Source organism: Pseudophryne corroboree, chromosome 12 (genome assembly GCF_028390025.1).
Source record: "Pseudophryne corroboree isolate aPseCor3 chromosome 12, aPseCor3.hap2, whole genome shotgun sequence".
Taxonomy (NCBI): domain Eukaryota; kingdom Metazoa; phylum Chordata; class Amphibia; order Anura; family Myobatrachidae; genus Pseudophryne; species Pseudophryne corroboree.
This window is the reverse complement of record NC_086455.1, coordinates 65,834,975-65,849,813: the sequence shown is the minus strand read 5'-3', so window position 1 is coordinate 65,849,813 and position 14,839 is coordinate 65,834,975. Positions and strand designations below refer to the sequence as shown.

The following is a 14,839-nucleotide window of genomic DNA, read 5'->3' as shown; positions in this document are numbered from 1 at the left end:
TTGTGTGTAAATTGTTGGAGGGTATGTTGCTGCAGATGCAGTGGGTCTATTTTGGGGTGTGGACCTGGAACTGCAGCTCCATCAGCCCCATTGTTAATCCTGCTCTGGGAACACACAGCAGCCAAAGGACAGAGCCTCCCATTGGATGTAACCTATGTGGGAGGGCGTTTCTCGCCAAATCAGCTGTGGACTGGGTGTGATAGACCTGCTGCTGACCCAATGAGAGCTCCTAGCCACGCCCAGCGTTATCCACACAGTCACAGAGTGACAGATCTGGGCTATTATATAGGAGATTATATAGGAGATACTATTGCTATTGCCATAATTTGAGCTACTTGACAAAAAGGAGGGGGGTTTCTGGTCCCCAACCCCCCTGCATTTGCCTATGGCTAAAACTGCATAAAAGTCTCTTATTTTATTTACATAATTAAAATAGAGATGTGCGGCTGGCACTTTTCGTGTTTTGGTTTTGGATATGGATCCTCGCTCGTGTTTTGGATCTGGATTGGTTTTGCCAAAACCACCCTTTCTGGTTCTGGTTTTGGATTTGGATGATTTTTGAAAAAACACAAAAACAGCTAAAATCACAGAATTTGGGAGTAATTTTGATCCTACGGTATTATTAAGCTCAAAAACTCATGTCCAGTCTTTTCTGAACACCTCACACCTCACAATATTGGGGGGTCATTCCGAGTTGATCGCACGTACCAACTTTTTGCTGCCCGTGCAATCAACTCGACGCAGCATACCAATAAACCACACAGACACGGCAAAGCCTGTAAAAATAATTTGGATAATAACCCTTTTATTTGGACGAGTTATATATCAATATGCGGCACAGAAGAGCGTACCCCTAAACCACACAGGGCAAACCCTGTAAAAATTATTTGGATTAAAAAATAATAACCCCTTTATTTGGAGTAAATAATATACAACACAGGACAGCACCCCTGGACTTATACGGCAGTACCCCTGGACGTATACGGCTGCACCAGTAGACTGGACTTATACGGCAGTACCTCTGGACTTATACGGCAGTACCCCTGGACTTATACGGCAGTACCCCTGGACTTATACGGCTGCACCACTGGACTGGACTTATACGGCAGTACCCCTGAATTTATACGGCTGCACCACTGTGACTGGACTTATACGGCAGTACCCCTGAACTTATACGGCTGCACCACTGGACTGGACTTATACGGCAGTACCCCAGGACTTATATGGCTGCACCACTGGACTTATACGGCAGTACCCCTGGACTTATACGGCAGTACCCCTGGACTTATATGGTTGCACCACTGGACTTATACGGCAGTACCCCTGAACTTATGGCAGCACAGGACACCACCACTGTGACTTTACTGATGCAGCACAAGACATCACCACTGGACTGATGCAGCAGAAGACAGCACCACTGGAGTGGACTTATACAGCAGCACCACTGGACTTATGTCAGCACAGGACACCACCACTGACTGATGCAGCACAACCCAGCACCACTGCACTGGACTTATACAGCAGCAGCACTGGACTTATGGCAGCACATGACACCACCACTGTGACTGGACTGATGCAGCACAGGACACCACTACTGGACTGATGCAGCACAAGACAGAACTGGAATGACACATAAGAGCAGGTCGCCACCCCACGCGCCACGCCTTTTTCCCACACAGACACTGAGGAGACACGTCCTCTCACTACAATCTCCAGGACTGTAGTGAAGATGGCGGTGACGCGAGGCTCTTTATATGGAATCCAAAACCCGGGAGAATCCGACAGTGGGATGATGATGTTTTGCCTCGTTCTGGTTTCCGAGTCTGGCGGGAAGTCCCAAGCCGGGCTCGGGACGTGATGTTCAGTAGGGTTCGGTTCTCAGGGAACCGAACCCGCTCATCCCTAAATTAAAACATGACTAATTTATATAGATAAAAGCTGTCTATAAAGCCGAATGTTTGCATATTTGGTAAAAAAAAACAATATGGTTGTGAACCAAATTGGTTTGCTCCCCAGCTAAAAATAGCTGATTAGACAAATTTGCATTCTCTACGTGTATACAAGTACACCACAAATGCCACACCGATTGTTGGTGGCTCATACAGTATGGAACAGATTTGTCTGTGTTTTACTGTATGTGCCTACAATTTTATGGGTTAAATGAATTAGCAAATAGTTAATAGAAATGACAGACAATAAAAACTGGGTTCATGGTTAAATGATTTTATGTAAATCATTTACTGAATGCACACAGTAATGTATAGCAATAAGTACAGATTTTGCAAAAACTGGAAAACACTCCAAGTACTGTAGGTTCAAAAGCTGGGTTGCTCCAATCGTTTTACAAACACTTCTCACACTGGTTCACTGAAACTATACAAGTGTTCTAGATTTACTGGAAAGTGTCAAATTTTACCAAATTTGAAAATTTTTACCTTCGTTTCAACAAGTTTAGGCCTCTTTGTTATGATCGTGTTTGAGCTACCTTAAGCGTGACTTAAATACTCTATATGTAGCACATTTGAACATTGTGGGGCTGAACGTGAACTGGGAGCAACACAAAAAGGAGCAAGTTACTGTGCCACTTGGGAAAACCATGTTGCACTGCAGGTGGGGCAGATGTACAATGTGCAGAGAAATTTAGAAATGAGCAGGACGTGTCCAAACTGAAATCTAATACCGCTTTTATACCTAAATCACGGGTCTGACCTGAAATTTGGAACACAGTTTTAAACTGGGTCAGACCCGGAACACTCCTGTTCACACCGCGGCTCTGACCCAAGATATTCCTGAGTTATGTACTCTGTACATGGGTGCAAAAGTGTGGGAAGTCCTCTCTGCAGCAGTAGCATTAGCCCCAGCAGACTCCTGCTCCGCCCTGTGATGTCACTAGCCCCTCCTTCAGTGACAGCGTCCTGGGTGTAGGTTTGACGATCTTCCCAAGTTGTAAACAGGAGCCAGGTCTGATGACCTGGGTTATCCGTTTACACAGCCCCTTAAACCGGGTCCTTTTTGGGGGGAGACAATCAATTTGCTGGCTGTCGGGATCCCGGCGGTCAGGATACCGACGCCAGAATCCCGACAGCCGACAATGCCAACAGTGCCTTGTGCGCCAGTATGGATGTTATATGGGTTATATTGGGTGGGTTATATTGTTCTGTGCATGGTAAATACTGGGTGCTTTATTTTTACACTGCAGATATAACATGTGTAGAGAGAGTTATGGTGGATACACACTAATAGATATATCTGCAGATCAACTGATCTGCAGATATATCTATGGACGGATCAGGCAGTGTGCTGTGCATACACACTGCTCGATCCGTCGGGGACTGACGTCATGAACTGGGCGGGCGTGTACACACGCCGACCCAGTTCAGCTTTCAATCACCGCAGGCTGCCGCACCATGTGTATGGGCGGTCAGCTGATCGGCCGTACACACACAGCGATGCGCCAATATATTGGTAGATATATTGGCCGTCGGCTGTGCTGTAGGGCCGTCGTGATATGTCTGTGAACGACGGAGTTCACAGACATATCACCCTTACACACTGGCCGACGGACCCGCCATATATCGGCCGTACAATAGAGCGGCCGATATATCGGCCAGTGTGTATGGGCTATTAGATTTGAGTGTTCAAAATGAAATCTAAATTGCAGTGTAACAATACAGCAGACAGTATTTACCCTGCACAGAAACTAAATTACCCACTCAAATCTAACTTATTTTTCAGCAGAATGTATTAAGAATGTTCAGCCACAACAGTCGTTGCGAAAACGGCTGTCCCGGCGATATCCTGATGAATCTGACAGCTGTTTTACTGCAGCTGCAAAAGCTTTCCTCCTCAGACAGCCACTACACATGCACAGAATATCCAGAGCTCTGTGGACAATGGTGAAACAGGTGAAGAGGTAAGTATTTAAAAAAAAAAAAAAAAGTTAATAATAATTTTAGATTATTTTGTTTTGTTTTTCCATTATTATTATTTTTTAACTGAAGTGTTTGCTGGTGGCCTTCCAGAGTTGGGGAATAGAACAGGGGAAGACAGAGCTAGTGGTGAGGTCTCAAAAGATCCTCCTCATGCTCGACTCTATTATAAAGAACAGGTTACAGCTGCTCAACATCCGTAATCTATTGCATGCAAACTCCGAAAAAAACATTTTTTTCCTGAGTTTGATACATTTAAATAATTTTGCAAGAAGCATTAAGTTCCACAGTTCCAGAGATATTATGTGATAAAGTGCAGATATTAAGATAATGTGGGCGATACCTGCGATATCTTCTACATTTCAGCAATGATACATGAAGTGGTACTTAAATAATGCAAAGAAAATGCGGAAAAACACTATTTTTTCTGTTAATAGTAAAAGTATCTTTTATAAACATAGTTTCATGGAGGGGGAGAGGCAAAGTTGCTCCAAAAAGTTTTGTACAGGGTATTAGTAGACCTGGGGCTGGCTGTACAGTGCGTATCATAGACCTGATCCACTATCTTGTAGGAGAACGCATTACTCACCAATCCATAAACAGGTCATACACAAGTCCATCGCTCCTCATTATCTTCAGTATTGTTGGGGAATGTCCAAACAAAAAGCTGAAAATTGAAAACAAATCTGTTAGTGTATATAAAATATATACAGCAGCCACGCACCCTTCCTTCTGTAACCCTGAGAGTGAAGGGCAGTACAGACAGGTCACATGACCCTCTTATACTAGAATTATTCTCACTGCACTGTATGTTCCATTATTTGTATCTTCTCGTCTCGCGGAACAGTTATGGGAAGAGAAACCAACCGCACCGAAATATCACTGTTTCATTCTCCTGTCAAAACTTGTCTAATGTCATTTTATTATTGGAAAGGTACCACCTACTGTACTACAAACACCACATTCACAAAGAGGACAAGTGGATGAGTTGGGTTGGGACTGCGTTGCTGGATGCCGGATCCTGGCGGTCAGCATACCAACCCCAGGTCTCAGCAGCAGAATGCCGGTAGGAGGGGGCCAGCGCATCAAAGCCTCTTGACACCCACAAGTGGGAATGGACCCTGTGGGTCATCATTCCTTCGGCCGGCATTTTGAGTGATCGGGATTCTGGCATCGCATGGTGACCGCCGGGATCTCGAGCAGTGGTCACATGACCGCATCCCGATGAGTTGCCCATAGCATACCTCCCAACATGACCCTTTCCAGGAGGGACATAATGCTCTGCTTCTGGACTTATTTTCTTAATTTATGATTGCCAGCACCTGTGTTGAACAGGTTAATGGATAAGAAAGGTTTTCAGCACAGGTGAAGGCAATCATAAATTAAGAGAAGTCCAGGAGCAGAGCATTCAATCAGTAATGCATACCTCCCAACATGACCCTCTCCAGGAGGCACAAAATGCTCTGTTTCTGGACTTTCCTCTTAATGTATGATTGCCGGCACCTGTTTTGAACAAGTTAATGGATACGAAAGGCGTTTCAGCACAGGTGATTGAAATCATAAGTTAAGAGGGAAGTCCAGGAGCAGAGCATTCTGTCCCTCCTGTAGAGGGTCATGCTGGCTTGCTGGGAGGTATGGTAATGCAGGAGGCTGCTGCATTACTGATCCAAACTGCCAGTGCCGTAACTAGGTGTGTGCACTGTGTGCCTAGCACACAGCGCACTTCTGATAAGAGCGCATCATGCGACTTGCCCCCGATTGGCCGCCCTGACCTGGTAGCGTGGCAGTGAAGGACTAAGCAGGGTGCTGCTTCATTCCAATACAAAGTGTTCCGGACCGCCTCTTCCGACAGCCCTGGTGGTCTAGTGTTATACGCGGCTCTAGCCGCGGGTCCTATCTGACCGTGACTGTCGGCTGCAGCCACGGTCACGTGATCTGTCCACAGCGGGTCCGGATTTACAGCCTGCTCGGCCATTGAGCAGGAGAAGACCTGGTCCTGCAAAGAGCTTGGAGCCGGAGTTGGGGGTGGACGGAGAGGCGGCTGCTGCTGTGAGCTGCTCCGCTGCAGGGAGTGAGCTCCTCATTCAGACACTGGGGTGCAGTGCATTTCTCTCACTGGTGAGCTAGGTGTCTGCTCCATCTTCCAAGGTAATGCCCCCCCATGTCATTCCATGATTCAGTGGTGCTGCAGAGTGCCACCTCCTGTAGACTATGGGAGCCCCACAGCCTACCTCTGTAATGCACTGCATCGGTTGCTCATAGCCAGCAGCATCAGACCACATCCAGGCTCCAGCTACACCGCTGGACACATATGCCCCTCACTGTAATTGTTAGTTTTTTTAAAAAGTGCCAAAAAACAATAGGGGGTAGCACATGCTGCGGTTCAGTGTCGTAACTAGGTGGGCAGATGGTGCTTCGCATATAGCGCAGTTGCGCTGTGGGCGCACCATCCACATCCACCACCACTGGCAGCCACCAAATGCCTCGCTCCATGCTATAATATATAATAGCGCTGCGTTCGGCTCCATCTATGCCAGACGCATCGCTGCTAATTCATTATAGCCTGCAGTGCTGTCTGTGTTGCCGTGTGCTCCGTCCGCTAACCCCCTCTCCTCGACTCCAGCAGCAGTACAAGTCAGGGCAGTGCAGGCTGGGGACGTGTCTCCTCGCGGAAGGAAGCCACACCTGGGATGCCGGGAGCCAGTTGGACGAAGCTGAACAGACTGGCTGCAGCAACTGCGCCGGGTCTGTACCGCCGTAACTCGCTCATGGACATCCTCCGCCGCTGCCATGATCGCCCGCACTCCCAGGAAGAGGACGTCGACGGGTGAGTGCACGTCTCACTGCCTACTTAATGTGTAAAAAAAGGGGATGCTGTCTGCCGTAATATGTAAAAAGGGGTCGTTGTCTGCCGTAATGTGTAAAAAGGGGACGCTGTATGCCGTAATGTGTAAAAATGGGGACGCTGTCTGCCATGATATGTAAAAAGGGGACGCTGTCTGCCGTAATGTGTAAAAAGGGGACTGTCTGCCGTAATGTGTAAAAAAAAAAAAAAAAAAGAGGACACCGTTTGCCGTAATGTGTAAAAACGGGACGCTGCCTGCTGTAATGTGTAAAAACGGGATGCTGTCTGCCATAATGCATAAAAAGGGGACGCTGTCTGCCGTAATGTGTAAAAAGGGGACGCTGTATGCCGTAATGTGTAAAAAGGGGACGCTGTATGCCGTAATGTGTAAAAATGGGGACGCTGTCTGCCATGATATGTAAAAAGGGGACGCTGTCTGCCGTAATGTGTAAAAAGGGGACGCTGTCTGCAGTAATGTGTAAAAGGGGGACTGTCTGCCGTAATGTGTAAAAAGGGGGACTGTCTGCCGTAATGTATAAAAAAAAAAGGGGACGCTGTTTGCCGTAATGTGTAAAAAGGGGACGCTGTCTGCTGTAATGTGTAAAAACGGGACGCTGTCTGCCGTAATGTGTAAAAAGGAGACGCTGTCTGTCGTAATGTGTAAAAAGGGGAATGTTTAAAATGGGCTCTACCTGGTGTAGTGGCACTACTGTGCGGCGTAATTTGAATAATGGAGACTACTGTGCACCATTATATGAATTGGTATTCTTTTGTGGCCACACCCCTTCCCCATGAAGCCACACCCCTATATTTTTTGTGCACTGCCTTATTCTGCATAAAGGGGGGGGGGGGCGCCGATGCCGTTTCTTGCACACAGCGCTAAAATGTCTAGTTACGGCACTGCGAGCTGCATCCTAGGATGCAGCATTAAGTCATCTGCAACACCACTGGGCGGCTTTCGGCACCCATAGAGACGTGCAAGCCGCCCATCGCAGAGGCCAGGAAATCTCTGAGCAACGACGGAGATCCCTGGCCTTTTCCCTCCTCCTAATCAGTGGTGACACGCCTCTGTTTTTACAAATGGAGGACATCGCCTCCCCTTTCCCAACCCCACATGGCATCAGACTGTCTATCACTGACAGTCTGCTGCTGTCCTGTGTCGCAGGAGCCATATGTGTATGTGCAGAACGGGTCCTGTGCATGCGCAGAGTACCGATAATCTGTATTTTGCAGTGCAGGGTGCACCTTCAACCACATCTGAATCAGGCCCAATATGCAAGGGTCCGCCCTCCCCAGAAAGAAAGGCTGAACAATATGTGTAGGAGTGTTGTCACTGAGTAAATGGTATATGGACAAAATTCAATAAGCAAGTAATGAATAACCTGGTCACAACTGCATAATCGTGCAGGTGATTAGCAAAGATATACAGCAATGTAATATAACATCAATTCAGAGGCAGAACTCTGGGAGGCAACGGAGTCAGCTGCCGCCGGGCTCCTGCTTTGAAGGGGGGCACCTCTCCTCCTGTTCCGTGTGTTCAGTGACATTAATCAATTAAGTTAATTGACAGCAGCTGGTATCTCTTCCGTAGCCAACTTCCCCACTAGTAACTAACTACACCTTACAAATCACACCCTCTTTATTATAGATACACTGGAAGCAGACACCTTACTGATGAAGCTAATTGCGCCTATAAAGGAAGCATGAGAATTCTCACTATATGAAGTTATTTCTCTGACAATTACATGTAACTTCGTATAGTTCGAATTCTCCTACTTCCTATGCAAGAACAGATATCTCCATCAGGGGATCCGGTCTGAAGATCGACAGTATCTAGGTCGACAATGTTTAGGTCGACCACTATAGGTCGACAGTCACTAGGTCGACATGGATGGAAGGTTGACAGGGTTTCTAGGTCGACATGTGCTAGGTCGACAGGTCTAAAGGTCGACATGACTTTTTCACTTTTTTTTTCTTTTTTTGAATTATTTCATACTTGACGATCCACGTGGACTACGATTGGAACGGTAAAGTGTGCCGAGCGAAGCGGTAGCGGAGCGAAGGCACCATGCCCGAAGCATGGCGAGCGAAGCGAGCCATGCGAGGGGACGCGGTGCACTAATTTGGGATCCCAGTCACTCTACGAAGAATACGACAAAAAAAAATCCTCATGTCGACCTTTAGACCTGTCGACCTAGCACATGTCGACCTAGAAACCCTGTCGACCTTCCATCCATGTCGACCAAGTGACTGTCGACCTATAGTGGTCGACCTAAACATTGTCGATTTGATGAACCACACCCCTCCATCAGTATGCTTCCAGTGTAATAGGTTGTGGGTTTTAATCCTGGATATGACACTTGCAAATTATTGTCAGAGGAATAATCAGCATTGTGAGTGACTGAGCAGATCTATGTAGTGTGTGGCTGTAAAATGCAAGATGTCAGATTCAGGCCGGGTATTCTGTGTGTAGAACTGACTCTGAGTAGCAGGAATTTATTACAATCATCTGTGTGAGCCTGGTAAAGACACTGGGAAACTGTTCCTGTGATGCTGAAGTAGTCGACCAGGCAATATGAGGAGTGTTTGGGGACTATGTTATTAATCACTGGCTCTTTCTATCAACTTCATTGAGAAGACTGTACCCTGTTGTGCTGTGACCTACAGTATGTTGCTGTTTGAAACTGCCTGTTACCTGGCCTAAGAATCCTGCATGAAACTGTGTAACCTGCATGTGGTGGAAAATAAAGTGAGCTGGACTTCACCCCGTCTGTGTGGTTCTGTCAGTCTATGTATTAGGGATGGCCATCGGTGGGTTATCCATCGATGGTTATCATTGATGGTACCATCTATAGATAACCTTGATGGTGTAAAACCATCTGTAAGTGAACCATCAATGGTTTTAACCATCAATGGTCACCCCTGCATTATAGTACAATGAAATGTGGGCCAATCAGAGCCTAGGGGTGTGGCTTCCTGGGTGTCAGGGGGTGGGGCTAAGCTCCGTGCCCTGATACTTAGAGGTAAGGATGGCCATCGGTGGGTTATCCATCTATGGTTACCATTGATGGTACCATTGATGAATAACCTCGATGGTGTAAAACCATCTGGAAGGGATCAATCGATGGTCATCCATGCATTACTGTACAATGAATTGTGGGCCAATCAGAGCCCGGGGGCGTGGCTTCATGGGTGTCAGCGGGTGGGGCTATGTCCGTTCCCTGACACTGAGTGGGGGAAAAAAAACAATTCTGTAGCACTGAACCATCGATGGCGGGAAACCATCTGGTACTCCCCCTTCGATGGTATAAGTATTCGACATTGGTCATAGACCGGTTGATGCCCATCCCTACTATGTATTGCCAACTGTGTAATGAACAGCACAGAAGTAGACAGATAAGCCTATGTACAATCCTCTTGTGACTTTAGAGGTCTGAATGTAAACATGAGATAGGCTGTTCTCTATTCCTGGGCTCTGCTAATGATTCATACAGTGTATATAGTTTATACTATACAGCACTGCAGGTGCCTGATATATACAGGTTGAGTATCCCATATCCAAATATTCAGAAATACGGAATATTCCGAAATACAGAATTTTTTGAGTGAGAGTGAGATAGTGCATAGGTTCTTAAACTTGGTCCTCAGGACCCCACACCAGAGCCGTAACTAGGTGTGTGCCAGAGGGGCATTGCACACAGCGCAACTGCACTGTGGGCGCACCATCTGGCAGCACCACCCGCACGGCCGCTGCCCGCCGCCCACTCTTAATTGCCCCCTGCCGGCCGCCGCTGCAGTGCTGTCCTGCACGCAGGGGGGGGGGGGGGGGTTCTGAATCAGAAACCCCCCCTGAGACGGAGACACCTCTTCCTCAGTGGCGGATTTACGGCAAAGCAATCACAGCGGCTGCTTAGGGCCCCCAGAGAGATCCAGGGGCCCGCCGATTGGGACGAATATTCATTCTGCGCTATTAATTTAACGCCCAGGCAGAAGTCGACGGGCCCTAGGACCCATTGCAGCTCTGCAGGAAGGCACAACCTTGGACACACTGGCTCTCCACGTGGTTGCTCTCCAGCGTCCTGCGGGCCTCCCCACTGTGTGTGCGCCGGTGACGAGACAACGCTGAGGAGCATCATCCAGCTATCTTCAGGCTCTCAGCTTATGGGAAAGGATGTGCTGCCAGCCTACCTCCCAGAACTCACTCGGCCCGGGTAAGACTCCGGAGATCTGGGTGTCCGCAGTGCGCCTGTAGCACATTTACTGTATGTTGAATGGGCAATGGGTGTGTGTGTGTAATGATTAATGCAGCATATGGGGGGGGGGGGGGTAATTATTAATGCAGCATGTGGGGGGGTAATTATTAATGCAGCATATGGGGGTAATTATTAATGCAGCATATGGGGGGTAATGATTAATGTGGCAAATGGGGGGGTGTAATGATTAATGCAGTGTGTGTGTAATGAAAGTACAGCATATAGGAGGAATGTAGTGTAGTGTATAAAAGGGGGTGTAACGACTTGGTGCAGCATATAGGGGGGATGTAGTGCAGCATATTGGGGGAGGGGGATGTGTGCAGAGTATGGGGGGGGTGTAACGACTTAGTGCAGCATATTGTAGTGTAGTGATGTGGTGTAGCGATGTAGTGCGGCATGTAGGAGGGCGTAGTGATGTAATATAGTGATGTAGTGCAGTGTATTAGGGGCGTGTACTGATTTAGTGCAGCATATTGGGGGGGTGTAGTATAGTGGTCTAGTGCAGTGTATAGGAAGGCGTACTGTAGTGATGTAATGTAGCGATGTACTGCGGTGGTGTAGTGCAGCAAAGTATTGTAGCCTATGGGGGGTGTAGTGCATTGATGTTGTGTGGTGGGGAACGCACTGCTGTGGAGGGGGCATGCCAGTGAGACACTGCAAGCACACAATGAGGATTGTTTGAGAAAGGGCGGTTCCCCTTGGTGTCTTGCTAGGGCCCCATGAAGTCTAAATCCGCCTCTGCTCTGCCTCTGTCTCCTTTAGTGATTCCCGCAGCGATGATCGGCGCTGCCAGCAGCTCCTATAGATAGAGAGCGCTGCTCAACAAAGCTCTCCTGTGCTACGGCTGAGAGGAGCTTCGGGCACCCGGCGTCAGAGGAAGCGGTAGAACCGGCAGCGGCGGCAGGCACTAAACAGCAATGCACAAAAGATTTTTCTCTATTGGGCGCCGGGCGGCCTTTACACTCTTCTCACCGGGACTGACCTACACTCTGCTGTGCTCCCAGTTCCAGCGCCGCTGCCTCCTTTTTCAGTGTTCCCAGCTTAACAGGACTACAAGGGGCAGGCTCCGGCTCAATGAAGGCAGCACAGATGGACAGACCCTTGCGGCGCTGACTTCAGGTTACCTGCCCCCTCCTGTTCTATATATCGTGTATATATATATAATAGATATATACACATAGATATATGACAGTATTTTGTGTATATATATATATATATATATATATACACAAAATACTGTCATATATCTATGTGTATATATCTATCTTATACTGTGTGCCTCCCTATATATATACTAAAGGGAGGCACACAGTATAAGATAGACATATACACATAGATATATGACAGTATGTTTGTGTGTGTGTGTATTTATATATATATATATATATATATATATATATAAAGAAGGTAGTTACTGCTTTATTAAAGGCACTCCGGCGCACAGATAGCATAATCAGCATGAATCCATAGCAGTATCAGTAATGGTACTCGGAGTTGGCATGAGGCAAAGAAGATTTGTATTAGACAAGCGTTTTCAGGGCATGCGCCATGTAATTATTATTTATGTTGTTTTGATAACAGTTCGCATGCCCTGAAAACGCTTGTCTAATACAAATCTTCTTTGCCTCATGTCAACTCCAAGTGCCGTTACTGATATGGATTCATAAATATATAATCTGGAAACCCCCTTTACAAATTCTGCGTTTGCCCCTGCTGTGTGTGGTGTGCGCTCAGCTCCTCTGCTGCTGAGCGCACCCACAACCTGCACCAACGATGCACCTTCTCCCCGGGCCCAATCAGATGCTTTGCCTCCCTCCTACCTGCAGTGTCTAGGGAGAGACGTGATGACGTCTTTCCCAACTGTCTCCCACAGCGCCCCGTGCCATGAGTTGCTGCAGCGTTCGGACAGGCAGTCAGGGGAGGACGGAGGAGGCATTCAGTCCAGCTGAGCTCACACTGACCACTGCAACAGCACCCCAGCCTGCAGCTTCCCGTCCCTCACTAGGCTTCGCCGCTGGTCTTCCCCTGTGTCTGCAGCATTTAGGCTGGAGGGATGTCAGTATAAAATCAATATCTCTCTCTCTCCAGCCCTCTCTCCCCCAGGGTAATGTGTAAAAGGTGACTCTACCTTCTGTAATGTGTAAAAGGTGACTCTACCTGCTGTACTGTGTCTAAGGGAGCTCTGCCTTTCGTAATGTGTAAAATGGGGCTCTACCTGCCGTAATGTGTGTAAGTGGTGCTACTGTTCGGTGTAATTTGAATAATGGAGACTACTGTGCAGCATAGTATGAATTGGCATAATTTTGTAGCCACGCCCCTTCTCATGAAGCCACGCCCCTATGGGGGACGCCGGTGCTGTTTCTTGCACACAGCGCTAAAATGTCTAGTTACGGCACTGCCCCACACAGTGCATGTTTTGCAGGTAACCCAGCAAGTGCACAGGTGTATTCATTAATCACTGACCCATTTAAAAGATCCACAGGTAGAGCTAATTATTTCACTTGCGATTCTGTGAGGAGACCTGCAAAACATGCACTATGTGAGTATGTGGGGTCCTGAGGGCCGAGTTTGAGGACCTGAGATAGTGAAATCTCTGTTTTCTGATGGCTCAATGTACACAAACTTTGTTAAATACACATCGTTATTAAAAGTATTGTATTAAATGACCTTCAGGCTGTGTGTATAAGGTGTATATGAAACATAAATGAATTGTGTGTATGCATACCTCCCAACATGATCCTCTATAGGAGGGACAGAATGCTCTGCTCCTGGACTTTTTTTTAATTTATGATTGCCATCACCTGTGCTGAAACTAGAGATGAGCGGGTTCGGTTTCTCTGAATCCGAACCCGCACGAACTTCATGTTTTTTTTCACGGGTCCGAGCGACTCGGATCTTCCCGCCTTGCTCGGTTAACCAGAGCGCGCCCGAACGTCATCATGACGCTGTCGGATTCTCGCGAGGCTCGGATTCTATCGCGAGACTCGGATTCTATATAAGGAGCCGCGCGTCGCCGCCATTTTCACACGTGCATTGAGATTGATAGGGAGAGGACGTGGCTGGCGTCCTCTCCATTTAGATTAGAAGAGAGAGAGAGAGAGAGATTGACCTGATTTACTGGAGATTAGGAGTACTGTAGAACTGTGTAGAGAGTGCAGAGTTTACTAGTGACTGACCACAGTGACCACCAGACAGTGCAGTTTTATTTAATATATCCGTTCTCTGCCTGAAAAAAACGATACACAGTGACTCAGTCACATACCATATCTGTGTGCACTGCTCAGCCCAGTGTGCTGCATCATCTATGTATATATCTGACTGTGCTCAGCTCACACATCTTATAATTGTGGGGGAGACTGGGGAGCACTGCAGTGCCAGTTATAGGTTATAGCAGGAGCCAGGAGTACATATTATTATTAAAATTAAACAGTGCACACTTTTGCTGCAGGAGTGCCACTGCCAGTGTGACTGACCAGTGACCTGACCACACTGACCACCAGTATAGTTAGTAGTATAGTATACTATATTGTGATTGCCTGAAAAAGTTAAACACTCGTATCTGACTGTGCTCAGCTCACACATCTTATAATTGTGGGGGAGACTGGGGAGCACTGCAGTGCCAGTTATAGGTTATAGCAGGAGCCAGGAGTACATATTATTATTAAAATTAAACAGTGCACACTTTTGCTGCAGGAGTGCCACTGCCAGTGTGACTGACCAGTGACCTGACCACACTGACCACCAGTATAGTTAGTAGTATAGTATACTATATTGTGATTGCCTGAAAAAGTTAAACACTCGTCGTGTGACTT

The 14,839-nt window shown here is 47.3% G+C and overlaps 1 protein-coding gene across 3 annotated transcripts in view; it reads right to left on the bottom strand.

The window, feature by feature from the left end:
* Nucleotides 1-14,839, bottom strand: part of LOC134980676 (cholesterol 24-hydroxylase-like) — a 256,343-nt gene that overhangs the window by 145,271 nt on the left and 96,233 nt on the right. For all 3 annotated transcript variants that reach the window (XM_063947596.1, XM_063947597.1, XM_063947595.1), the window contains exon 2: nt 4,519-4,596. In XM_063947596.1, the coding sequence (XP_063803666.1) occupies nt 4,519-4,596 (78 nt within the window). The remainder of the gene's footprint in view (nt 1-4,518; nt 4,597-14,839) is intronic.